Source organism: Eschrichtius robustus, chromosome 11 (genome assembly GCF_028021215.1).
Source record: "Eschrichtius robustus isolate mEscRob2 chromosome 11, mEscRob2.pri, whole genome shotgun sequence".
Taxonomy (NCBI): Eukaryota; Metazoa; Chordata; class Mammalia; order Artiodactyla; family Eschrichtiidae; genus Eschrichtius; species Eschrichtius robustus.
In genome coordinates this window covers 24029117-24056887 of record NC_090834.1, presented here as the reverse complement: position 1 = coordinate 24056887, position 27771 = coordinate 24029117, and the positions used below count along the sequence as shown (strand labels likewise).

The 27771-nt window shown below is 47.2% G+C and overlaps 1 protein-coding gene and 2 pseudogenes across 1 annotated transcript in view; all 3 read right to left on the bottom strand.

Annotated features, from left to right (window-relative positions):
* Positions 1–4042: 4042 nt before the first annotated feature.
* LOC137772154 (dipeptidase 2-like) lies at positions 4043–8742 on the bottom strand (annotated as a pseudogene).
* Positions 8743–9956: 1214 nt separating this feature from the next.
* On the bottom strand, positions 9957–13363 carry LOC137771279 (DPEP2 neighbor protein-like; annotated as a pseudogene).
* A 43-nt stretch (positions 13364–13406) lies between these two features.
* LOC137771278 (ankyrin repeat domain-containing protein 17-like) overlaps positions 13407–27771 on the bottom strand; it is an 80730-nt gene continuing 66365 nt past the window's right edge. The window contains 3 exon segments of the mRNA XM_068554485.1: positions 13407–13459; positions 19353–19550; positions 25381–27017. Of these exon segments, the coding sequence (XP_068410586.1) occupies positions 13443–13459; positions 19353–19550; positions 25381–27017 (1852 nt within the window). The 3' untranslated portion in view covers positions 13407–13442.

Below are 27771 nucleotides of genomic sequence, written 5' to 3'. Positions count from 1 at the left end.
CTGCCATTTGCTTTTCTCGTCTCCAAAGCATATAGATCCTATCCTCAATTATTAAAGCAAGATAACAGTGCTTTTGATTTCCCTCTGAGAGTCTAACCTCGAATTGTTGGCTGTTCAGTACTTACAAAGTCTGGGAGAGGAGTGCCCTTTAGGAGTGACCATCCAAGGTCCCCCGCCCCATCCACCCCTGTAGGCACTCTGAGGCAGATGCCTCTCACTGGTCTACCAGAAGGCCAGTTACTTGAACCATATTAGTTTATTTCCTTGTATAATGATCTTCACTGAATTGCATTTTAGGAATCATGCCCTTGGCTTTAATTAAACATCCTTGAAACAGTCATGCAAAGTTCACTGCTGCATTTGCACGAGAACTGCTGTTGCAGACACGACCTATACGATTCTGGAAAAGACTTCCTGAGTGTTTTTGTGAAATACAAGTCTGCAGGATATTAATAAAAATTTCATTATGGGAAAAGTTTAGTGAGTTTGGAAAAAAACCCAGGTGTCTTTCTTAAAGGTTATCTAAGAGGCTTTACTAACAAAAAGTACGGTGGATCCTTAGAAAGAGGATAAACTGTGCAAGATTTCCCATTTTGTCGACCCTAGAATCCTGTTTTGGTGGTGCAGCTCTTGGGATCAGTGCTCTGTGCACCCAGCAGAAGAGGCTCTGAATGCTTCGGGCTCAGTTAGTCAAGCACCGTGAGCTGCAACAGGGAACATACAGACAGGAGGTACATAAGCAATTGACAGGGGAGCCTGCAGGGGGATGAGCAGCGAATGGGCAGCTGGCTCTTCCGTGCACAGCGATCCTGGGTACCTGGGGTCCCAAGAGGCTTTGCAACGTCCTGGCTGCATCAGATATTAACTTTGCTATTCATGGAGTTAGGGGTCCTAGTCTCAAATATATCCCTCAGTCACCCTCCTGTACAACAACACACAAAGTTAAAATATTTTAAAAAATAATTCATTGTTAGGAAAAGGACACAGAGACATGTGCTGTGTTTACTGTTTCATGGGCGTGATGGGGAGGAATGCCACTCGCTCTGACAGCTCACTACCTAGGAAGAGCGTTGAGAGTCTCTCCCCTCCTCTCCTGCAGCTGGAGTCTCTCTCTTTCACTTCCTAATGTGTACACCCCGTCAACCGTCAAATTTCAGCCTCTGAAGCTCCGAGAAAGCCCCTTGGGGAATACTCTGCTCCTCCCTTTCACTGGGCACATCGACCAGCACAGGTGTGTGTGCAGACTGCCTGCCCTCCTATCCATGCAAGGTTCATTATTTAGAGGCTAATGATTTCATTTTAAAGTGGGAAGTGAAATGTGTTTCGCTTAAAGCTTCCAAAGTGAGGGAGGAAGGAGGGAGGAAGAGGGTAGGTCAATGGGTAAATATGATTGCCTGATGGTCTGGGTCCAGCCATCTTCCTAAGGCTGTGTCTTTAACTGGGAGGTACAGCAAGATGATCAATATCACAAGCAACCTTAGGAGAACCACACCGGCCAGCCCGGATCAGCAGAGTCTGTGTGGTGAGATTTAAGGGGGTGCTCAGCTGGCCCCCCAGCTGTAAGTGTTTGCCAGATGACTTGTAACTTCACCACTGGAGCTAAATTCCTTTGACTCTTAGGGCTCTTTCTGCATTCAAGAGCCCTTGGAAATGAGAAATCCCTGAAATGGGTTGTCCCCTGCTGTCAGCTAACCCTGACGCTCAGGAGTAGAGTTGGGAGTAACGGGACGCCGTGTACCCGGGGTCCTTCCTGGGCGTGTGTAACTCTGAGGCTAAGACAGTGAGACTGGCAGTTTAAGAAGAACCTCCAGGACCATGTCACCTACTGGCAGGCGGAGTAAGGACCCTGCAAGGTGGACAGACATACCTCTTCTGTTGTCATTTGAGGGTTTGAGAGAAGAGGCACCGGGAGTTTAGCCTGAGCCCTTCCCACAGGTCTAGAGGTGGGAAGAGAGAGGGATGGGCTTTGACCCTGGGCGGCTCCTCCCTCCAGGCCAAGACCCTGGAGGAGGTTTAGTTTGTATCTTCAGAGGGGATGGGGTGCCCAGGCAGGTGACTGAAGACTTTATTTCCGAAGGACCCAGCATTAGAGAGCTGAACAGCCCCAGACCGCGCAGGCCGGGAGCGCTTCTGGGCGTCCTTCCGTGGGGTCCCATCACCTCCCTGCTGGAGGCAGACTGGGTACCAGGACCCTGCGGTGAAGGCGACTGGGGAGCAGCTTCCTCCAGCCTCTCCAAGCACAGACGTCAGCGGCGAGGCTCAGACTTGGTGGCTGTGCTCTGCCTCTGCACAGGCTTGTGTACGCGCAGCGGGGGACCCACGCAGGGGACCGGGGTGGGGAAGCACACAGGAGGCAAGTGCAGAGTGGCGGCAAGTGGCGGTGGTGATGCTGGGGCAGTGCGAGCGGACAGTGGCTCTCCTGGAGGCTCCACCCCTCGGCGGGCTGGCGTGGGACCTGGGAACGGACAGTCCACGTGGAGGGGCAGCTACTCAGGGCTGCCCTGCCGCGGGGGCGGGCGGTGCTGTCGGTCGGGGGCTGCCTTCAGGGTGGAGTTGTAGCCTAGAAGTGGGGTCATCCCCCTTGGAAGCTTTGAGAATGCGTATGAGGAGGGGGCTGCAAACAGAATCCGGAAAAGGCAAGGAGTGCCAGCTTGGTGGAGTTGGGTGCTGGCAGGGCTTGCCTTGGAGTCGTGGGAGCGTCCCCAGGAACATCCAGGGGATCGCCGCCGGGGCCCCAGTGGTCCCACAGGCCTCCTGAGGCTGGCTGTGCTGTGCTGAAGCCTGTATCAAGGGCCCTGGGGATGGCAGCAGAGGCCAGCGTGGTTGAGGGTCCCCCTCACCCACCTCATCTCTGCAGGGACCACAGAACTGCACGCACCGTGGGTGTTCTTCACCTGCTCACAAAAGAGCCGGGTCATTGCATGCAGCAGGAAAGGCTTGACGGGGGGTGACGGGAGGAAGGGAAGGAGCAGAGATTTTCGACCTTGATGGTTTTGTTCAAGGCCAGCCCAGAAGCAGCTGACGTTGGCTTCATTTATCCAAAGGGCACGGCGAGTGACCCTCTACAACCCAGGGATCCTGAAATATTTAGAAGCTCTAATGTTTGGGTGGGAAGAGAACCTCTTTTGGATGAGAAGCTCAATTATTCAGGAAGGGAGAGCTCCCGTTGTCTGGGGCGTAGGGGGGGCACCTTCCTGCTGGGTTGGTGGGGTGCCGGGCGCGGGGCACCCTGCCTGGGACACTTGCCCTGCTCTGTGGGTGAGGCCTCTCTCACAGTGCTGGGCTCTGGGGGACTTTTCTCATGGCCAAACTCTTCGTTAAAGTGACACAACGGCCTATTTCTTCCAACAGCATCTCTGATTCAGCCTAGGGTATGGTTCGAGGTTGCATCTCTTGTAAACCCCCCTTCAGCGGCTGTCAAGGGCTGGCACCCGAGTTCTTGAATTTAGGCTGATGTAGGTCCTGCTAGAGCCTGCTGTCATCTGCACATGTCAACAAATGTGTATGCAGGTGTGGACCAGCTGGATCTCTCTCCTTCTCTGGGAAGCGTGGTTTTCAGCAGCGTCAGGCTGGGAAGACAGACATTTCATTATCCCTGAAGTCCTGTGCAGGCAGTTGTCACACAGTGTTCCACCAGCGGCCCACGGCCAGCACAGAACACTGCAAAGCTCCATCTAGCACAAGTGACCACGGGGAACGGATTGAGAATCCTGCTGCATTGTACACGTCTCCTAAGGGAAGAACTTCAAGAAAGGTGAGCTCGCCGCGGAATTGGCGAACTGTGTGGAAGGAGCGGGATCTGTAGAGCTCAGCAGCGGCGAGCTCCTGTCATGGCTTGGCCAGTTCGGGTCTCCCCCTGTCACTTATGAGGGTGCGGCGATGTTTTCCCAGATGTGGTCCCCGTGTACAAAACAAAGAATCGCTTTGCACAAAGCCAGAAGGGATACATCGAAAGAATTATCAGAAAAGAATAATACATAGGAAATGTCTGTGGTCGCATGCAAGGAAACTTTGTGGGGTATCTGTGGCTGCCAAAGTGACATCTGGCAGGATTAACTGGATCACCAGAGCCAAACAATGAGGACTGGGAAGGCAGCAATAACTGTGAGGCCTGGGCCCATGTGGGGGCAAGATTTTGAGAATGCCCACTTAGGTGGCAAAATGGGATCCCCACGAACCGCAGCTCTGGTTAGTTTCTGGCCTGGAGCCAGATCCTCTCTCTGATGCAGACGTGGGAGGACGGAGCGGCAAGAGCTGCCCAGCTGCTCATCTGGGAACTCATCCTCCAAGGGACTCTGTCCCTCGTTCTCCTCCCGTACCTGGAGGCGGCAGTCAGCGGGCAGCACCTCTCACAGCACCCCCACGTACACCTGCTCAGACCACCTGCTCAGAGCTCCTCTTTTGCCCAGCCCAGCATACCTGTTCCACCTGTCTGAAGACCCGCCGCACGTTTCCTCGAAGCACACCCCAGAGCTCTTCGTCACTCCAGCCACGCCTCAGCAACTCCTCTATCAGTACCGGCTATATGGACACGTCCTCCAGCCCCTGTGGGAACCTGTGTGGCCGCCAGCCAGCCAGCTATTGGGCCTCAGACCTGTTCCCTGGTCCTGAGTCAGAACCAAAGCCCTATGTGTCCAGGGTCCACTGAACCCCAGCCTTGGTCAGATATGGAAAATGGAGACTTGGAGAGAGTAAATGATTCACTCCTACTCTTCATCCTTCAGAGGAAGGCCCCAAAAGCGCCTCAACTATTCGTCAAAAGTCATTGAATTGTACTGTTAAGATCTATGCCTTTCACTGAATGCAATTTTTGCCTCCATTTATAAAGAGAAGAAAAGCTTTTTAAGAACTGGGTTGACCCCCCTGCATGCACAGACCCAGCTGCAGGCAGAGAAGATGGTCAGCCCAGCCCAGACCTTGCTAAGAGTCTGCTCAGAGGCCGTGGGTCTGCTGGCACTGGATGGCCGCAGATGCTGGGCAGATGACCTCTGTGTGGTGTTTTAGACAAATACGATGACCTAGAGTAGGGCCAAACAGACAGGAGAGCCCAGGAAGCAGACCCTGGGAGAGGGGAGATACCAGTTGGGCCAGCACACCTGAGGCTATGTTCAAGGCCATGAGGACCACAGTGTGGTGGGCACGGTGGCTGTGAAAGCCCCACTGCTGCCCAGCCAGCCCGAAACAAGCCACGGGGAAGCACTCACCGGCCAGCCCCGTCATAATCTCCGCCAATCCCGATGAACTTGCATCCAATGACTGCCCTGATGTGGTCGAAGTGATCTTAAGAATGGGAAGTCAGCAGTGTGGGGCTTCCAGGGCAGAGGTGGGGGTGATGACTGGCCTCTGTTGATTCCCCTTTTTGCAGCCTGTAGGCCAAACAGGCCAGTTCCTTCGTGGCCTGGCACCGAGAGTACCAACTAGAGGGCCCTGAGGTTTGATCTGAAGTGATCCCAGCTGGCTCTAGACTGGACTTCAGATTTGGAGTGGACCCCAGAGCCCCCTGTTTGGGCCATTTCCCACCCAAGATTCACCCTGCCTCCCAGTCTCCTTGAGAACCTGTGGGGGCTCCTTTCCCCGGGTGTGGAGGATGTGAGAGGAGCAAGAGTACAACTGATGAAGACCCCAGAGACCTAAGGAGCTGTCCAGTCCCTTGGCCAGAGGTAGGGGCAGTGCGCTTTAGGAGCCCCTGCAGAGGCACAGCTGGGCAGCACCCGGGCTCTGTGTCTGACAGCCTCCCTGATACCCATCATTATCGCAGTTTTGATTCTGTGGCTCCAGTTCCACATGGCACCAAGGTGCTGTGTACCGTCCATTATTGGGTTTTTGGGAGCTGTACCTATTGCCAACAGGTGGGTCAAACCACTGGGGCTCTTCTGAAATCCTCCCCAAATTTGGACCCAGCTTCAGCTCCAAATCAGAGTTTTCAGAGAGCCCAGGGTGAGGCTCACCTGCCACAGTAGGCACGTTGGCTAACGGGTTGCACTGCAGCACCCGCACGGACAAGGACACCATCACGATGCCACCGTTCTTCTTCTGCAGGGGCGGACCGGTGGACAGTCAGCTTGGCCCCCAGCACAGCCACTTGCCTGTTCACTCTCTCGGCCCCTGTGAGGAAGGTGTTGAGGTCAGAGTCGTCTCCTCTCTGGATTTGTGTGAATGGAGGAGCCGCAGCCCTGGTCTGGGTGGTGTCTTGGCCCTGGGTTTCCGGGTTTGGAGGAGTATCTTACCACCTAGACCCCCACCTAGGGCTCAAGAGTTCAGGGGCTGTGGACCGTGGGTTTGGGGGGCAGAAGATATTTAACCTGGGGTTTGAGGAAATTGAGGGAGAAGAGGCTCAGGTTCAAGGACTCCTGGTTTGAACCTCTTGCTTTAGGTTTGAGGGCCAGGGCAGTCTCTCACCAGAAGCTGCAGGATATCATCAGGAACATTCCGAGTGTTCTTGCACACACCCCGGGCAGCTGAGTGGGAGAAGATGACAGGTGCCTGTGACACTTCTAGGGCTCGCCGTGCCACAGCATCGAGACATGGGACAAGTCCACCATCATGCCCGGGCTGTTCATTTCTGCCACCACCGTCTGCAGGGACAGGATGGGGAGAGGGCATCAGGGCTGCATTTACCTTGTGTGCATTTATCTGTAGGGAACAGGCGGGGCTGTACATTCATGTGGGGCAGGGTATGGAACCCGGGTCCTTACCTCGCCAAAGCCGGTCAGTCAACTGACATTGCTGTAGAAGGGGTGGATACCCTTTGCTGAGCTCTGTGCCCTGCAGGATGGCCAGGAGGCAGTCTGATTGGTGGCCATGACTTGGCTACAAGAGCCTAGAAAGAGGTTCTGTCGAACCGTCTACACCTGCAACTCCCTGGTGCAAGAGGAGGGACCCAAACTGGGCTGTGCCTGGCAGTAGGAGGGCCCTTCTGGGGATTCAGTCTTGTTCTGCAAACCTCCATTCCCCTCCCCACCCCAGGTTCAGGGCCGGATCCCAGGGGTAAACTTGCTTTGGGCCCCAGCGTGATCTTGGGCAGATCCCTGCCTCACTGGGCCCTTACCGTCTGCACTGCGCTCACCAGGGCGTGTTGCAGGCGTGGGTGAGTGTCACGTAGCGCACACCCAGCGCATAGAAGGTATGCAAGATGGAGAGGGTACTGTCCAGTGAGTGGCCGCCCTCCACACCAATGAGGCCAGCCAACTTCCGGGTATTGTTGAGAGCTGGGGGCAGGTAGGTCAGATGGTCATTTTCAGAGGCAGGGGTAGCTTACTGAAGTCCGTAACACCTACCACCACCAGTCTGTTTACCTTTTTTTTTTTGTTTTTGGCCATGCCGCGCAGCATGAGGGCTCTTAGTTCCCCCACCGGGGCTCAAACCCGAGCCCCCTGCAGTGGAAGCGTGGAGTCTTAACCTCTGGACTACCAGGGAAGTCCCCCGTCTACCTTTAAGTGAGGTCACAAGCTCCAGCTCAGAATAGGAGGCACACACGAGGCGGATGAGGTCAATTTGCTCCAGGGTGAGGCGCACAGCATCCCGTTCGTGGGTCTGGCATGGGACGTAGGCTGACCAGAACTGAGGGAAGGCCAGGGCTTAGTTTGGGCTTTGGAACTTCTTGGGCTTCTCATAGCCGCCTCAGCTGGCACAGCACTCACTGTGCCCAGAAGTCACATGTAATGCGTTGCTTTTTCTGTGGTACTTGGATGCCCGTCAGGTTGGCTCACTGTGACCCCTGTAGCCCCCAGCATCCATGGCATGGCACTTTCTAGGTCACTATGGTAACTTAGTTCCAATGTGACTAACCTGTGGTCTCTGAGGCCCCCAAACTACCCCACATTCCCCAGCAGCCATGGTGGCACCTTGTGTGTCCCTTTGGTACCTGGGCACCCACGAGACCGTCTTTCAGCCTGTCCAAGCTGGTCTGGCCATGGCTGAAATTGCACAGATCAACATCCAGCCCATTGTGGTAAAACTGCCTCAGGACCAGGGGCATGTCGTTGTGGCTGGAGGGAGGTCAAGGCAAATGGGTGGGCTCCTTAGGTCTTGGGATCAGGCAGGACACATTGCCTGGCCTGGGCCAGCCGGGGGGTCCCCCACCTCACACTGTCACACAGACTATACTAGGAGCAGCTGAGGCCTGGGCTGAGGGGTTCCCACCAGGGAGGGCATGACAGATAAGGGGAAGGGCATCCATAGATGATGGAGAGGACATCCAGTGGTGGTGTGAGGGAGCCTCCCCACTAGGTCTGCATGCTCCGGACCTCCTCCCCTGCCCAGGGCCAGGCTAGGCCCCCACCAGCCTGCACACACTGCAGCCCCCCGTCCACAAGCGGGAAGTCCCGCATCAGGGCCCGCGTGCGCTCCCGCGGCCTTGGGGTGCTGGAGGTGCCTGGCGTGGTCTGGACGCGGGTTACCGGCCGCAGCAGCAGACACAGCAGAGGCCGCTGGCTGAGTGCGCGGGGACCTTCAAGGCCCCCGGGCCGCAAGCTGCACAGGGCCAGGCAGGTGGGCAAAGGCGGGTCTGAGAGGGGCGGGCGATGGGGTTCTGCCCGTCGACACAGGCCACCCAGCGGCGCGGCCTCGCGAGGGGGGCGGGGTGAGGGAGAGGATACAGAGTCACAGGGCCCTGCGACCCGTGTGCGGAGAGCGATCCGCGAAGCCCGGCAGCCACAGGGCGGCACTGCCCTCCCGCCCCCTGCTCAGAGGCAGCTCCCGCGGGGTAAGCTGGCCTCTGCTGAGAGCCCACTCGCCTCCCATTACGGGTTCCCTCCGCCCCTGCCCCTCTTCCCACTCCCACTGCTCCGAGGGGGCGCCCTAGGTTGCTCTCCCCCGCCTCTAACCTTCCTGGCCAAGCTGGGGTGCTTCTCTCAGAGGGCCACCCTCAGCCCGAGGCCTCCCGGGAGCACACCTCGTCCCCATCTGCCTGCAGCCGGCCCCGCCCACTCCGAGGGCTGCGTGTGAGTGTCTCTGCGGCCACAAGTGCTCTGGGCTCCCGGTTGCCCGGTACTGGGCCATGTGGGCTGGTGTGGGGGAAGAGAGAGTTTCTGGAAATGGGCTAACCTTGTGAGCTCTGGATTCAGGAAGGGGCCCTCTGCCCCCGACCTTCTCTCTCCACCTACTTGACTCCCCAACCTGCATGACCATTTTCTGGGGACTTCAACCAGCACCTGGGAACTATCAGGAACCTCCCCCACTTCTGTCAGCCAGCCTCAGGAAAGAGCGCCCTCAGGAGTTGCTACACCTCCCCGGGGCCTGAATAGAGGGACTTTTGGGATGTGAACTGAACAACCTTCTGGGGAGAGTCAACGACCCTTTTACTCAACAGAGCAGGAACCCAGTCAGTAGGCTGAGTGGAAGGAAATGAAGTCATTTCCATGGCAGCAGAGCCCCCATCGCAGCAACCTTCCTCCCAGAGCTGCTGGCTGACCTTCTGGCCAGGATCCCTCCTACCTCAGCGTGGAAGGCCCGGCCTCGTGGAGAAGTATAGGTTCTGAGGAAAGACCTGGCACCTGGGTTCTGCTGCTACACTTGCCTTATCTCGTGGCCCTTGTGGCTCTAGCTTTCCCAGAAACCTCAAGGGTTAAGTGCCTGTGCTTGCTCAGAGGCCACACGCCATTCCCCATTTCCAGCCTCAGGCCTTCCCCCTAGCTGCCTCCTCTGGGGACCCCCCTCCCCCCAACACACACACACACACACACACACACATAGGGGATGTGCCTTCTCACAGAAGCTCAACAACTGAGATGCTTTAGGGACTGTGCCCAAACTCCTTCATCCCCAGCCTCTCAAGTTTTTGCTCTGATCCCTGGCACCCCCTGGAGCTGTTCCACCTTTGGAACCTTTCCTGGGTAGCAGGAGTGCCTAGCACAGGGGTAGTGACCTAAGTCTGAGCACTGGCGACCCTAGAAATGTTACAGAAAAACATTTTATTGAGCACTAAGGGACCCCACTGGGGACAGAAAGGGCTGGGAATAAAGGAGCATGTGAACCTCGGGGCAGGGTGCGTGCTGCTTGACTCTCCATCCTGTTCTTGCTTCAGGGAGCAGGTCTTCCTGGGTCTCTCTAGCCTGCCTCCTGAGACCCCAGGCAGGAGGCTCTTTGGGAAGCCACAGATTGCTGCTTTCAGTTTCAAAAAACCCAGCTCCCCCCTGGTTTGTGGTGGTGGCCGCTGACAATGGCTCAGGGCAGGAGCGCATGTGGTAGACTGCTAAGGCTTCTCTGCACCCTGTCTCTGCTCCTGCATCCTCCTCGGCTCGCAGAGTGCAGACTTTTCTTTCATCAGCTCACAAAGGGGCCTCTGAGGATTAAGCAGAGGAACATCACGTTTTCTTCCAGGCCAGCTTCAGCCCTGGGATGTTCAGGGCAGACTCTCATTTCAAACCTCAGTTTCTGAGGCTCCTTGCTTATGGCCATTTAGTGTGGAAGGAGGCTCCTGGCTGAGGAAGGCTCAAACAGAACGACGCAGGTTCTAATCTGTGGCAGTGGGCAGTGGGGGGACGGGGTGGGTCACTGCAGGAAGAGGCATTCGCTGCCTTAGGCAGTTACACCATTACCCTCTCTTCAGAATGGCTCAGCCAGCAAGATTCTGTGGGGTCTACCTCCTGGCACCATGCTGCAATCGCCGGATTTTGGGTCTGGGGCAACCCAGATCTTTGAGCGACTTTTCGGAGAGTGCTTTCTCTTGGGAGCACGTCTGGGGACTGGCTTCTCTGCTTCCACCTTTGCTGGCGTGGCCAAAAAACAGCCCCGTAGGCCCAGTAGCCACCAACCAGGCAGGATGTCTCCCCATGCTAGCCCAACTGCGTTTCTCCACACTCTCGGTTGAGGACACGGTAGTGACCAGGGATAGGAGCAGAAACGGGAGCCACTGCTGCTGCAAAGAAAATCAGAACTGATCAGTCACTTCTGCTGTACACAGTCTCCTGCCAGAATTTCCCTCTCTCATGTCTCTCCCAGTTTCTGGCTGAAGACCGTTAATCTACTTGACATCCAAAACACAGCCTTGGCCCATCACCTCTATGAGTCCCTAGAGAAGGGACACTGGCTGCAAAAGCAATTCCTAGAGCCTACGGCTGCAGCACATGAGGAAGTCTCTTCACCGTTTCCAGGGAAAACAACAGTAGAACCCGAAAGTAATTGCAATCATGATCCTCTCCATCTCTCCCTTCCACAACAGAGAAAACATTTCTTGCAGTCTGTCACTTCTGAGGCTTTAATGGAAATGTCTTTCAAGTTTCGGAAAAAAATAATCTAATATAAATTGGTTAAGAACGCCTCCCACCTTGGCAACCCCTCTTGGGCCCCATTTATACTGCCTGTTTCAACCATACTGAACTCTAGCCCTCTGATACTTCTATCTAGATTGGAACAAGGCCAAATACTGAGGCAGAGTGATCAGGAGACTGAGAACTGCATTCTGGGTACCAAGTCTAGGCTCACATCAACCCAGCCTCCGGGGACACCATCTCCTCAGCCCTCCAGTCTCATTAGCACTTCAACACCCCTCTTGGTTCTTCCGGCCTTCCCATCAATATGGCACGACCCTCTCCCCTAGAAGTAAAAATCATAATCCTCTCTCTCTTCACCATGAAAGGATGAGATAAAGGCTCAGCAGCAGCCCCCGTGAAACACATGGTCAACACTGTGAAGAGGTGTTACTAAGACGATTTGGTCCGACTCAGAGAAGGAGACAAGTCTGCCCTTAGCCTGATCAGGCCCACAGGAAGGAACCACATTGGGGGCAGCCTTTGAGAGTGTGGCAATGAGAGAGAACCTTCTTTAGGAGGGGACTCCCTGTTGCCGACCTTGAAAAAGCAAAGATGGGACATTAGTTTACTGGGGCTGTTGCAGAGGGGATGTGCCCAGAGGTTGGGCCACCCTGCTTGAGAATCAAAGCACCTTCTAGTCCGAAACTGCTTGAATGCTCCAATCGCCGGATTTTGGGTCTGGGGCAACCCAGATCTTTGCGCGACTTTTCGGAGAGTGCTTTCTCTTGGGAGCACGTCTGGGGACTGGCTTCTCTGCTTCCACCTTTGCTGGCGTGGCCAAAAAACAGCCCCGTAGGCCCGGTAGCCACCAACCAGGCAGGATGTCTCCCCATGCCAGCCCAACTGCGTTTCTCCACACCCTCGGTTGAGGACACGGTAGTGACCAGGGGTAGGAGGAGAAACAGGAGCCACTGCTGCTGCAAAGAAAATCAGAACTGATCAGTCACTTCTGCTGTACACAGTCTCCTGCCAGAATTTCCCTCTCTCATGTCTCTCCCAGTTTCTGGCTGAAGACCTTTAATCTACTTGACATCCAAAACACAGCCTTGGCCCATCACCTCTATGAGTCCCTAGGGAAGGGACACTGGCTGCAAAAGCAATTCCTAGAGCCTACGGCTGCAGCACATGAGGAAGTCTCTTCACCGTTTCCAGGGAAAACAGTAGAACCCAAAAGTAATTGCAATCATGATTCTCTCCATCTCTCCCTTCCACAACAGAGAAAACATTTCTTGCAGTCTGTCACTTCTGAGGCTTTAATGGAAATGTCTTTCAAGTTTTGGAAAAAAATAATCTAATATAAATTGGTTAAGAACCCCTCCCACCTTGGCAACCCCTCTTGGGCCCCATTTATACTGCCTGTTTCAACCACACTGAACTCTAGCCCTCTGATACTTTTATCTAGATTAGAACAAGGCCAAATACTGAGGCAGAGTGATCAGGAGACTGAGAACCGCGTTCTGGGTACCAAGTCTAGGCTCACATCAACCCAGCCTCCGGGGACACCATCTCCTCAGCCCTCCAGTCTCATTAGCACTTCAACACCCCTCTTGGTTCTTCCGGTCTTCCCATCAATATGGCACCACCCTCTCCCCTAGTACTCAGCAGCTCAGGATGGGATGTGTCTGAGGGCACAGATATAAATGTCTACATGACAGCACAGAGGTGCCTGGGTTTGAAGGTGTGTTTCAAGAGTGGCCCTCTTCCTCAAACTGCTCCATTTACCATTTGCCAACAAAAATGCACTTGTGTTTTGCTAAGAGGCCAATCAGGAAAGGGTCTGAATGGAAGCATCCTGTAGCCCAAAGGGGAAAGCTACATTTATAAAGATCAGAACCATCCTGCACACTTGTCCAGGGATGACCTTTCACTTGTCCTCAGCAGTGAGCACTGTGGGTCCCTGAAGGTGTCCCAGGTCACTGGTATTACTTACAGCTGGAAACGCGCTCAGGTATACGTAGTGGGCAAGCCCCACAGGAACATGAGGCAGCCAGGTGAGGTTGTGTGTACACCATGCCTCCTGTAGAGATGCCCGGTCTCGGTGTACCTGCCGCACTGCCCAGCCATGGAACAGAGCACAGGTTAGAGTGAAGATAGAGGATCCGGTCACACATTCTCTCTCAGACAACCAAAGAGATTGGTATCTGGTGGAGAACTGTCAGGGAAGTTTCTCTGAGGGCAGCACGTTGGCAGTTACCCTGCAATGGAAACTGTGAGAAGGCCGGTGAGGTCATCACTACCCAGTGAGGTCATAATAAGGAACCTGTGACTTGGGGGTCAGGCTTCAGGAGGAGGGGCAGTTTTGTGGAGGAGAGCAGGGGGGAGGCAGAGGTACTCTGCCTGGCCCCTCACACCTGGGCCTCCCCACCCATGCCCTAGTCTAGCAGACACCCCACGTGGGGCGTGCCGGTGGGCTGGCACAGCCCCAGGGGCCCCAGGAGGGCAAGAGAGACCCACATTCTGAGATTGGCTTGAGAGGCAAGATTAACGTAAGAGACAGCTAGGTTGTATGGCACTGACCCTAAGAGGCAGAGATTTGTGTGGACTGGGGAATCAGGGAAGGCTCCTTGGCAGTGGGACTGAAGGACAAGTGAGATTTGGACCCATGGGGAAGAGAGGGAAGACATTCCAGTTTGGAAGAATAAAAGCAAAGACACACTCTCCTCGACCTTGTCCTGCCCCAAATATAAATTCATAGAACCCTCACATTTTCACAACTGAGGACTGAAGAAAACCAAGAGGTTAAGAGGCCTACCCAGTGTTACACAGGTAGTGGAGAGGTGTTCTGCTCAATGGTTAGGTTCATGTTGGGGCTCCGGATTTACAGCTGATAGGAATGTGAGGACAAGCTCATGCCATTTCAAACATTTCCAAGTGATACTGAGAGAGATGTTAAAGGTGCAAAATGAGAGTGCTGAATGACCTCACAAAGTGGGAATGGTGGGCCCATTTTCATATGAAATTCAAAACAAGTTCATGACCAAAGGACATAATACAAAATGACAACATAATCATTACACTCCCCTCTCCCCTAGAAGTAAAAATCATTATAATCCTCTCTCTCTCCACCATGAAAGGATGAGATAAAGGCTCAGCAGCAGCCCCCGTGAAACACATGGTCAACACTGTGAAGAGGTGTTACTAAGACGATTTGGTCCGACTCAGAGAAGGAAAGAGACAACTCTGCCCTTAGGCTGATCAGGTCCACAGGAAGGAACCACATTGGGGGCAGCCTTTGAGAGTGTGGCAATGAGAGAGAACCTTCTTTAGGAGGGGACTCCCTGTTGCCAACCTTGAAAAAGCAAGGATGGGACATTCGTTTACTGGGGCTGTTGCAGAGGGGATGTGCCCAGGAGGCAGAGACTGCTTGGACTACTGTTTTAGAGGTTGGGCCCCCCTGGTTGAGAACCACAGCACCTTGTATTCCTAAACTTCTTGAATCAGTGGGTGCACATTAGGACAGATGAAGTCAGGCCTCATTGGAGCAGACTGCCTTTGGGAGTGGTAGAAGGTAAAATGTGAAGGGAAATGCTCTGGAGGAGGTTTGTCATGGCAGGTGGGCCAGCACGAGACCATCCAGATTCTCCAAGGCTCCAGAGATTACTTGGCTGGGAGCATCCCTCTGATGTGGTGCGGGGACTCCTACCTTAACAGGACCTGGCTGGGCATCTGCGGGAGGCAGAATAAATGGTTTATTAACTTAAGAGAGCGAGAGACTCACCTGGGGGGGTTCCACAAAACCACTTAAAAAGACTTGTACCTAGATTCTTGAGCCAACCCTCAGAAAACTTATCTAGATCTGGAGTAGGGCTCTGGAAGCTACACTTTTAATAAGCTTCCTGGGCAGTCCCACCACAGTGGTCCATGGATAGAGTGACCAAATTATTGTGTATTCTCAGTTGCTTTTGGGAGTCAAAGTGGGCAATGTTAAAAACTGCAGCAGGCATACGTATAAACAGGGAATATTCAAGGCAAACAGAGGTGCATAGTTATTCTATGCATGAATCAGATTTGAGAAAAGCTAGCCTGTTGGTTAAAGAACACAACCCTTGAGACAGACAGACCAGATTCTGTCCTATTTACTCGTGTGATTTTGACCAAGTTCTTTTATCCTTCTGACTGTTTCTTCATATGGAAAAGAGCTATGGCTGTACATTTAGCACAATATTCTCTTTTGGCAAAGGTTGCTCTGGGTCCATTTGTGTTCTCTGCAACTTAATCCTTTCCGGTGTGCAAGCATTTTTTTAAATTTTTATTTATTTATTTATTTATTTATGGCTGTGTTGGGTCTTCATTTCTGCGCGAGGTCTTTCTCCAGTTGTGGCAAGCGGGGTCCACTCTTCATCGCGGTGCGCGGGCCTCTCACTGTTGCGGCCTCTCTTGTTGCGGAGCACAGGCTCCAGACGCGCAGGCTCAGCAATTGTGGCTCACGGGCCCAGCCGCTCCGCGGCATGTGGGATCTTCCCAGACCAGGGCTCGAACCCGCGTCCCCTGCATTGGCAGGCAGACTCTCAACCACTGCGCCACCAGGGAAGCCCAAGCATTTTTAAGTTGTTTGGTGAAGTATTACATTTGACTTTCAACTGTTCATTACTTCGGGCAAAGCTTATAGAATGCTGCAGAGACTAGAACCTATGCAGAGATAGTGAGAGAATGTGATAAGCTTATTCTGCCGGTTTATAAAAAAGTTTAACCTTTTCTCCTCTTCCTCCGCCAGCCACCAAGAGATGAGAAAGAAGGCAGAGCCTGGAAATGCACACCAAGCAATACTTCTGTGTCAGTTTGCCTTTTATTCCTCTGCCAGTACTTCCCAGAGAGATTTCACCAAAATTGCCTAAGCTTGCCATGGCCATTGTTGTGAAGAACATTTCTCTCTATTGCTAGTCACATCCCCTTTTCCTTCTCCTGGGCACTTAATGGATGTTTGGGGGCAGGAAATAAAATTTAAACTAAAACATCAAAAAAAAAAACAAACAGAAAGATGAGCTCAAGTAGGCGTTATTGTGGTTCAGATAAGGTTTGGTTCATTCATTCCCTCGATTAGCATTTATCCCCCTTTGTGCCAGGCATTCGAGGAGAGAGAGAAATGTCTTCAAAGAGTCTGTGGTTGTATGGGGGAGGGAGCTGTGGAAATCTGTCATTTAGAAACAGCATGGAAGTGCTAGGGAAAAATTGTTTTGTTCATTTATCACTCACTCATCCGTTCACCCATAGCAACTACAAAGGGTTTCACCCGGAGGAACTGGATGCCCTGAACTTGACATTCTAGTGGGGGAAACAACAATGTAAACCACCAGCAGTGGTAATAAGTCACCAGTAGTGATTTCAAGCCAGAAGGAACCACTCACCAATGGAGAGAGGCACAGGGTGAGCAGTGACTTGCAGAAAGGAGGGGTTATTCATTCCAACTGCTGAGTTCAAGTTCATCTGGGTTGTTGTGTGGTTCGCGCTTACTGCATCTTTTTTTGGAACGTAGCTCCACCCTCCAAGAAGGGTGAGGCTGATCACCCTTCTTTCCTCCTGCTGTGCCCCGGGGTCACCCAGCGAGTGTCTGCAGGGATGATCTGCTCTGTACTGGCTTTTCAGTCCCACTCCCGGGAGAAGAGAGACGAAGCTGTGTCTCCACCGCAGCTTGGCCTGATTCAGTCACTGGGTGAAAAGGTGGGAAGAAGGTCAAGTTCATGAGAACTGATGCACTGCAGAGTCATTTAGTCCTGAAGTATACCAGCTCTGGTTGCTGGTGAGTTGCTAAATCCAGGGACCTGAATTTAATTCCTCCAGAGCCACTGAGACATCACTTCCAGGCCCATGGCAGGCTGTAGGGGTGCTGACTTTTCTCAGTGCTAAGGAGCAGCCATCTTCCACTGGGAGAGGACTCTGTGCCAGCAGGAGCAGAACCACACCAGGCACCGAAGAAGGTTCTGCATCCCAGCATCTCCCAACACAGTGATAGATAAACGGGTAGAAGATGTGACAGGGCATTCACAATAGAACAGAAGCGTATCCCCAATAAATATGGAAAGATGTTCAACTTCACTACCTAACAAAGAAATGCAAGTTATAAATCTATTTTTTTTTTTTTTGCTAATCTAATTCGTAGAAAGTTTTAAGAATGCACAAAATTTGCTGCTAAGGATGTAAGGAAAAGGCCGTTTTCATCTGTTGCTGCTGATGGGGATGGAAATTGGTGCGAACCTTCTGGAGGGTAATTTGGCAATTTGTGTATCAACAGCCTTAAAATGTTCATACACTTTGAGCCAGTAATTTTGCTTTTAGGATCTTATCCTAAGGTGAAAGTCAAATTTATGTACAAGACTTATGTTCAAGAATATTCAGCTCAGCCAGCAGTGTAATAGAAAAAATATTAGAAGCTACCTAAAAATCCCACAATAGGGGGTTGGTTAAATAACTGATGGCCCAACTTAAGAATGGAAAATAAAGACGCAGACGTAGAAAATGGACTTGAGGACACGGGGAAGGGGAAGGGGAAGGGGAAGCTGGGACGAAGTGAGAGAGTGGCATGGACTTATATATACTACCAAACGTAAGCTAGCTAGCTAGTGGGAAGCAGCCGCGTAGCACAGGGAGATCAGCTCGGTGCTTTGTGACCACCTAGAGGGGTGGGATAGGGAGGGTGGGAGGGAGACGCAAGAGGGAGGAGATACGGGGATATATGTGTATGTATAGCTGATTCACCTTGTTATAAAGCAGAAACTAACACACCATTGTAAAGCAATTATACTCCAATAAAGATGCTTTTTTTAAATAAGGATGGTAAACAGTTCATTCATTAAAAATGATTTTCTCCAAGAATATTTAATGGTGGGAAGATGTAGTGTAAAAGCAGGGCACAAAATACTACATGGAGTATTTCATTTTGTTAAAATTTTAATAATACAAGTGCAGAAAAAGTGATTAAAATAACAGTACTGATTTGACTACGGGACATCTTTTTCTTTAAATTTTTCTGTATTTGGTGTTATAAAGCATCATATATCCTGAGTCTCAGTTTATGTTCTGTGAAGTGGGAATGATCACATCTACACTGCAGTGCGCTCGGGCAGAGCAGCACAATATTTGAAAGTACCATTGACAATGACCAGCCCATTGTAATACTCCAGGAATGGTTATAATATCATTGCCAATGACACCCATAGTCTGGATATTATCCGTAATGATTACTAAGGTTGTTTATGAACTTCTTTTCACTTAGGGACACCTGTACAAGGATAATTAATATTCCAAGTGACAGTCCTTGTTATTTGACAAACACAAGAAAAACTATAAATATGTAAATTCACTATATGCTACACCCTACTTCATGCTTTCACTGGCAATGTACTTTCACATGCATCTCTCAAATACCAATTTTTTTTTACTCTTTCATTCAGTTAACCAGTCTCTATTAACTGGGCTCTAACATTGTTAGAAGAAATTTGGTAGTTTAAAAAAAAATGGATTCTTATTAAAATTTCCTCAAGGTGAAAGCAATTTGATGCCTTTTTCCTCGCTAAATAAATAAATAACCACAAATAATAGCCTCACTATGGAATTCTCTTAATGTGAGTTGAATTCCCTATTGATGAATGATCTTCCTTGGTTTGAAAAATCTGATCAATGCTTCAAAGTCTGACTACAGTTAAAAACACACATCTGGTAATGTGAAATCAGTTGTATTATTTATGTAATAGATGAGATTTAAAGGTAGACCAAAAGCACATGATATTTATACTACTTTTAAGGCTACAAACCTTTCTTCTTGGGAGCTATATTCTCAAACCTGAAAGTAAATGTAAATCAATAGATGATACAACAAGATTTTTTATTCTCAAAAAATGATCCCTCTTAGAAATTAACTTCAATATAATATGCTAGGTTTGATAGAGCCGAAGTTGATTCTAATACTTTAAAAACCTGGAAATTCTATTTAAATTCCTCCTGATTTCAGATTGCCATGAATACAAATTACATTTTTATAGAATTTAAATTATTAAGAGATTTAAAACTTAAAAATTCCAAACTTTGAAAAACTTAAAACCTTTTGTTTTTTAAGGGAACATACAGACAAACTCTTCCTCTGGAACTATAGTGTATATTACTCACCATTTGATGCTGATGAACACGGAGTCAACAAACTAAGCGGGGAAAAATGTTGTCTGTTAAAGTTAGCAGCTGTGGGTACTCCTCCAAGGGGTGGCCCAGGTCCACACATTTGACCTCCTGAAAGGTTTGAGGCAAAGTTTCCCAAATGTGTAGAAGAAGGTGTTACAGAACCATATGGTGAGTCCATATTGACAATACCTATAATGTAGAAGATAATCATAATTTATAATAGTTACCCCTAGGAGATATAATTAGAAAAACCTAAAATTCCAAGAGGTCCCTAATATATCCAAAAATATTTTAGATTATTAAAAAAATTTCTCCTTGCTTACTTCTTCCAGTCATTCCACTCATTATTTCCCCCTTTATTTTATAAAGATAGCTATAAAAAAGAAATTACCAAGGAAAACATTTTACATTTACTTTTAATTTTGACATTTTATTGCTTATTATAGAATACATATAGATTTAATATTAACACTAGAATTTAAATAGGTTTGGTGGCCAAGGAGTTGTATAAAATTTTACCTTTAAAAAACGTATGGGGAAGGGAGGGATGAGTAGGCAAACCACAAAGGATTTTTAAGGCACTGAAAATACTCTGGATGATAGTATAATGGTTACTATACTAGACTTTCGTTCAAACCCACAGAATGTACAGCACCAAGAATGAACCCTCATGTAAACTACAGACTTTGATAAGGATGTGTGACTGTAGGTTCATCAACGGTAACAAAAATACCATTCTGGAGTGGGATGTTGGTAATAAAGGAGGCTACGCCTGTGTGAAGGCAGGGGGTATATGGAAAACCCCTGTACTTTTCTCTCAATTTTGCTGTGAACTTGAGAGTGCTACTAAAATAAAAAAACAAAAACAAAACCAAAAACACCCCACAAAACTAAAAACAAACCAGAAAAAAACTATAGGAGAAAAAAAAAGATTGTAGCTATACTTTATAATAGAGAGATCTGACAATCAGCATCTTAACTAAGTGGCCATGCTTTCCATAGATAAGAGAAGGACAATCTGTCATTGAGTGCCTCCTGATACAATACAGTGTGAAATTCAAACATTACCTATCTGATGTTCCTGCTAGAAATGTTTAACCAGAATGGAACCACAGATTGAGAAAACGGGTGAATCTGAAATGCAGGACATTCTTCAGTACAACTGGACTCTTCAAAGGATTCAATGTCAAGAAGAACAAAAGAAGGTGGTGAGATGTTTTAGACTGTGGGAGATCAAAGAGACATAATAGCCAAAAGCAATGTGTGAATCTTGATTGGTTGGATCAAAAGGAGAGAAAAAAGAAACATACAGGCATAAAGGGTATATTTGGGATGATGGTACTACATATTGGGTGCTATTACTGAATTAATGTTAATTTCTAGGGTGTAGCAATAGTGGTATAGCTGTAAAGGCAAACATGCCTATGTTGACCTGAATCTAATACTTCCCTCTGATAGACTCTTAAGTTAAACTTCATTGCTAATTTTGGCTCTAATCAACTGCACACCCCAAAACCTTACCTCCTGATGGAGCACGTCTTTTTTCTATACTTTTCCACAAAACAAGAATTTACTTCTTTTTCTCTAAATCTTAATTTTAGTCTTTCTTAACACATTACCTAGATTTCACATTTTTTGAAAAGTGAAGTATTTTCACTAAATTCCAACTTTACAAAAATGAAATATAAAAGCATTTCCAATTACTCCCCAAAATATACAAACAGCTCATGCAGCTCAATATCAAAAAAAACAAACAACCCAATCAAAAAATGGGCAGAAGATCTAAATAGACATTTCTTCAAAGAAGACATACAGATGGCTAAAATCACATGAAAAAATGCTCAACATCACTAATTATTAGAGAAATGCAAATCAAAACTACAATGTGGTATCACCTCATACCGGTCAGAATGGTCATCATCAAAAAATCTACAAACAATAAATGCTGGAGAGGGTGTGGAGAAAAGGGAACCGGCCTACGCTGTTGGTGGGAATGTAAATTGGTACAGCCACTATGGAGAGCAGTATGGAGGTTCCTTAAAAAACTAAAAGCAGAGCTACCATATGATCCAGCAATCCCACTCCTGGGCATATATCCAGAGAAAACCATAATTCGAAAAGATACACGCACCCCAATGTTCACGGCAGCACTGTTTACAATAGCCAGGATACGGAAGCAACCTAAATGTCCATCAACGGAGGAATGGGCAAAGAAGATGTGGTACATATATACAATGGAATATTACTCAGCCATAAAAAAGAATGAAATAATGCCATTTGCAGCAACATCAATGGACCTAGAGATTGTCATACTGAGTGAAGTCAGACAGAGAAAGACAAATATCATATATTGCTTATATGTGGAATCTAAAAAAAGAGTACAAATGAACTGATCTACGAAACAGAAATAGAGTTACAGATGTAGAGAACAAACTTACAGTTACCAGGGGGTAAGGGGCAGGGAGGGACAAATTGGGAGATTGGGATTGACATATACACACTACTAGACATAAAATAGATAACTAATAAGAACCTACTGTATAGCACAGGGAACTCTACTCAATGCTCTGTTATGACCTATATGGGAAAAGAATCTAAAAAAGAGTGGATATATGTATATGTATATAACTGATTCACTTTGCTGTACACCTGAAACTAACACAACACTGTAAATCAACTATACTCCAATAAAAGTTTTTAAAAAATAAAAAAATGAAAAAAATAAAAGCATTTCCAATGTACTAATTAGCATATGAAGCTTTTACAACCAAATGATTCTATTTAGTATTCAAGAGAAAGTGTTTTTGAAAGTACATGAAAATAGTTCAATCAACCCCCAGCAAGGAAATATTTACTGACCATGTTCTTTACATTATATTCATGTGTTATAGAAATACGTAAAAATAACAATCAGTTCCCATTCTATTTAGAAATTTTTAGTCCCAGAATGTCATCTCTTCAATAACACACAACAAGTTGGCAACCTTTCTGTAAAGGGCTAAATAATAAATAGTTTTAGGCTGTCAGCAGAGCACGGAAGCAGCCATAACACAATATGTAAATGAATGGGCATAGATGTATTTCAATAAAACTTTTATTTATGAACACTGAAATTTGAATGCACTATTTTTTTAAAAAATATTTATTTATTTATTTATTTTTGGCTGCATCGAGTCTTAGTTGCGGCACGCGGGCTTCTCTGTAGTTGTGGCACACGGGCTCCAGAGCAGGTGGGCTCTCTAGTTGCAACACCAGGACTTAGTTGCCCCGTGGCATGTGGGATCTTAGTTCCCAGACCCAGGACTGAACCCACATTCCCTGCACTGGAAGGCGGATTCTTAACCACTAGACCACCAGGGAAGTTCCGAATGTACTATTTTTTGTGTCACATATTATTCTTTTTAAAAATAAAAAAAAGTTTTTTAAAAATCTTACACAATTGTTATAACTCAATTAAAAAAAAACCACAAATGTAAAATCAGGTAGTATGCCATACTTGGCACATGGACCATAGTTTGTCTATCTCTAGCATGAAATTATCTTTATTTATTCTTATTTTGTTATTGCTTTAATGGTAGACTTTTTTTTTAACATCTTTATCGGAGTATAACTGCTTTACAATGGTGTGTTAGTTTCTGCTTTATAACAAAGTGAATCAGCTATACATATACATATATCCCCATATCTCTTTCCTCTTGCGTCTCCCTCCCACCCTCCCTATCCCACCCCTCTAGGTGGTCACAAAGCACCGAGCTGATCTCCCTGTGCTATGCGGCTGCTTCCCATTAGCCATCTATTTAACATTTAGTAGTGTGTATATGTCCATGCCACTCTCTCACTTCGTCCTAGCTTACCCTTCCCCCCTGCCCGTGTCCTCAAGTCCATTCTCTACATCTACGTCTTTATTCCTGTCCTGATCCTAGGTTCTACAGAATCATATTTTTTTTCCAATTCTATATATACGTGTTAGCATACAGTATTTGTTTTTCTCTTTCTAATTACTTCACTCTGTATGACAGACTCTAGGTCCATCCACCTCACTACAAATAACTCAATGAAATTATCTTTAATTATTTGAAATATTCATATTAAAACACAAAGCTCAAAATGCAACTTGGTATCCTGGACACTGCAACAGAAAAAGAACATTATTGGAAAAACTGTGGAATCTGAATAAAGTCTATAGTCCAGTTAATTGTACTGTACCGATATTAATTTCTTAGTTTTAATAAATATATGGTGTTTATGTAAGAATGTTTAATTAGGGGAAATTGGGGTAATTATAGAAGAACTCTTCTATAAATCTAAAAATATTTCAAAGTAAAAAGTTAAAAAAGAAAAAGCAGTCACTCAAAACCAGATCTTTAGAACCTCTTTAGATATCAGCACTGTCTAACAGAACTTTTTATGTTAATAGATGTGTTCAATATCTGGGCTCTCCAATATTGCAGCTACCAGCCATTATGTGCTTATTAAGGAAGCACTTGAAATATGACCAGCCTACAACCACCATGGAAAACAGTATGGGGGATCCTCAGAAAACTAAAAATAGAACTACCACATGATCCAGCAATTCCACTTCTGGAACTATATCCAAAAGAAACAAAAACACTAACTCGAAAAGATACCTACACTTCCATGTTCGTAACAGCATTATTTACAATAGCTAAGACATGGAAACAACCTAAGTATCCATCCATGGATGAATGGATAAAGAAGCTGTGGTATGTATACATATATGTATACATACCACACACATACACACACACAATGGGATATTATTCAGTCATAAAAAAAACACACACAAAAACACGAGGAAATCCTGCCATTTCTGACAAAATGGATGGACCGTGAGGGCATTATGCTAAGTAAAATAAGTCAGACAGAGAAAGACAAAAACTGTATGATCTCACTTATATGTGGAATCTCAAACAAACAAACTCATAGAAAAAGAGATCAGATTTGTGGTTACTAGAGGTGGAGGTGGAGGTGGGGTGGGGGGGAATTGGAGGAAGGTGGTCAAAAGGTACAAACTTCCACTTACGAGATAAGTAAGGATTAGGGATGTAATGCGCAACATAGTAACGGCAGTTAACACTACTGTATGATACATGGGAAAGCTGTTAAGAGAGACTAAATCCTAAGAGCTCTCATCACAAGGAAAAATATTTTTTCCTTTTTCTTTTTTTAAAAAAATTGTATCTATAGATGATGAATGCTAACTAAATTTACTGCTGCAATCATCTCACAATGTATGTAAGTCAAACCATTATGCTCTACACCTTAAGCTCATATACAGTGATGTACATCAATTATATCTCAACAAAACTGGGAAAAAATTTTAAAAATGGCCAGCTTGACTGAGATGAATTTTTAATTTTATTAAATTTAAATAGCACATATAGTTAGTGCCTACCCTATTGAACTATGTAGCTCTATATTTTTCTCATTATTTTTAAAACAAAAAAGACAGTCGGAAGTGAAATCAAATTTTAAAAATCTTTGGTAATTATTTTTTATTTGAACTAAAAGCAAACTTTTGATGGCATTATCTTATTAAATTAAAATATGAGATTTTTCAAAAATTCTTTTTTTATTTATTTTTTAAAAATATTTATTTATTTATTTATTTGGCTGCTCCCGGTCTTAGTTGCGGCATGTGGGATTTATTTCCCTGACCAGGGATCGAACCCGGGCCCCCTGCATTGGGAGTGCGGAGTCTTAACCACTGGACTACCAGGGAAGTCCCCTTTTCTTTATTTTGAGAGAGAAAAATATACCTGATGAAGAAATTTATTTATAGTAAATTTAAGATAAAAATCCATTACAGCTTCTAAAAAGATTTAAAAAATAAAAATGCCATACTAGACACACTCAATACTCACAATAGCATTTGAATTAGTACTACAATCTGTCTATCTGACCCAGTCACAGAGTAAAAATATTAGAAAATAACCAAGAGTTTCAACATCATTTGTAGAAACGAGCAGCTGCAGAATGTCAGAAAATACAAACTTACCTGAGGGACTTGGAGCAGGTCTCTGTAATGGTGGTCTAAAACCTGGAGCTTTGGAAGTATCAGACTGATGTAAAGGATCTGAATTTGGCAAATATGAGGATTTTCCTGATAGCATAGATTCTGATGTTGACTGAGATGAAACAACAGAACCTCCCCAGAAGGCATGAGCAGAAGTAGGGCTACTTTCAAACAATGCGCTAAAGGGCCCAAATGGTAAGGGGGCACTGAAATTGGGAGCAATCGGCTTATTTGTTGTATGCACTGAATTTTGACAAGCACTTTGTGTACTTAAGGTCGAAGGTAGCTGGACAGAAGAGGGAACACTGTGAGGTCTTTTAATGTGATTGACACTGAGGACTGCAACAGATGAATTTTGCACAGGAGCTGGATTCTTGTGAGGGGCAGCTGTGCCATGAGAGGGTGGTCTCATAGCAGGGGGTTCCATTTGAGGCGGAGGCTGGGAGCATCCCATTTGTGTCTGAGGCATAGGGTAAGTCACTGGGGCAGTAGAAGGCACCGCCACTGGAGCAGAACTTGTTGTTCCTAAAGGAGGAACAGTCATTCTAACTTCCGGGGGAGGAACCTGAGACTGCTGAAGAGGTGGTCTTGGCTCCTGAGAAACAGATCCTGGAGGTTGCTGCTGAGTAGAATGAACTGATGAACTCCCAGAAGAACTGCTGCTGTTTGGAGGTCCACTGTTTGTTGTTTCTACTACTGGTGGACCACCTGCTTCCTGTTCAGAGGAAGATGCCCCTTTATTTGGAGATGCTGTTCCACAATCCAAAGGGCTGTTTCTAGAAACCCCTCCTGGCTGGGCTGGTGGTGATGGGGAAGATGGGGATGATACTGGGTAGTGTTCTTTGGCGGTAGGCATCGGATATGTGGCATTTGTGGGTGCAGTGCTGTTGTGACTTGCTGTGGTGGTGACTGTTGTGGTGGTGGCATTGGATGTCTTCACAACTGTGACAAAAAGCTGCCTTCTAACAGAAGGTGAACTTGGACTGCCATTTGTAGATGTACCAGGCACCGCTGAAGCTGATGAACTGGTTGTAGTTGTTGGACTTGAAGTTACAGAACCTGCTGAATTCACCTGAGAACCACTGCTATTCTGATTGCTATGGCGAGGCACCATGTGAGGCTTAGGCGAGTTAGTAGCTCTGGCAGGGCTCAAAGGCCTGACAGGAAAAGGACCCCAAGTGGATTGAGCTGGTGGAAAAGTACCTCCAAAGTGCGTCATGGGCAACCTTGGTGGACGGATCTGCTGGAAAGTCTGAGCAGCAAGCAAAGCATGTGCAAACTGTGGAGGAGGATATGCTAATGGAAGAGAAACTGGAAAAGCAGGCCTCACATTATTCACTGGGTTCTTAATGGTTTTGTGAGTAGATGCAGAAGAAATTGCAGGCACAGTGAGTGCTGCGGCAGTCTGAGATGTTGATGACAGAGCTACAGTTGTCATTTTAATTCCCATTAAGGAACTGTTAGCAGCAGTGGTGGTAGGTGCTGATGACCCAATTTTGGAATTTGCTGAGGAGCTTTTCAAACGATTCTTTGGAATAAGTTCATCAATTTCTTTGTCTGGATCCTTGATCAGAGCATTGATCAACTGAGTTGCTTGTCTTGTTGATTCAGTGCCACTCCTATAAGTTGACACACAAAAAAAATTAGGTCCGATTTCGCCTTTTTAATATGTAAAGCCTAAATTAATTCGTGTGTGTATGTGTATGTACACACATACAGAGAACAGATAAAAGTTAAGAAGCAATTTTCTGACTATTTTTGAGGTATTATGCAAACAAAGCAATAAACTGTCCTGACACACCACTATATTTTTCAAAGGAAAAGTAAATGACTTCTTTTCCAAGAAATTTAATTTCACTATTGTTTCCTCGGACTAAGCAATCATCTTCCTACTGTGAAATACATTCTAGACAGAAAAACCACTGCACTTTAAAATCCTATGTAATCCATATTGTTACCATGAAGTTAAACAGCTGATCAATATTAAAAGCAGTACAAATAAGCAAGAAAAATAATACCACTGAGTAAGAAAACAGTATTTTATTTTAAATCCTGGTAGCTTAGATGACCCCATTTATATTTATTAGTGGTTTCTCTATTAGTAGAGTGATTATTATAACTCTTTTGGACAGATGTCTCAAAATGAGAGAAGAATCCTGATAATGACAACCATGGCCATAAGGTCAAACTCCAGTCTTGGATGTTCAGGAAAATATTGGATTGAACGGAAAGCCTTATGGAGACCCTAAGGGGGAAATTACTTATAAAGGGTATATGCTTCCCCTCTTCTCTGGATAAGGCAAGTTGTGACTACACCTATCCCAGGGGAGGGATAAACAAGATAGGAGAAGGGGATAAGTGCAAAACAGAGCT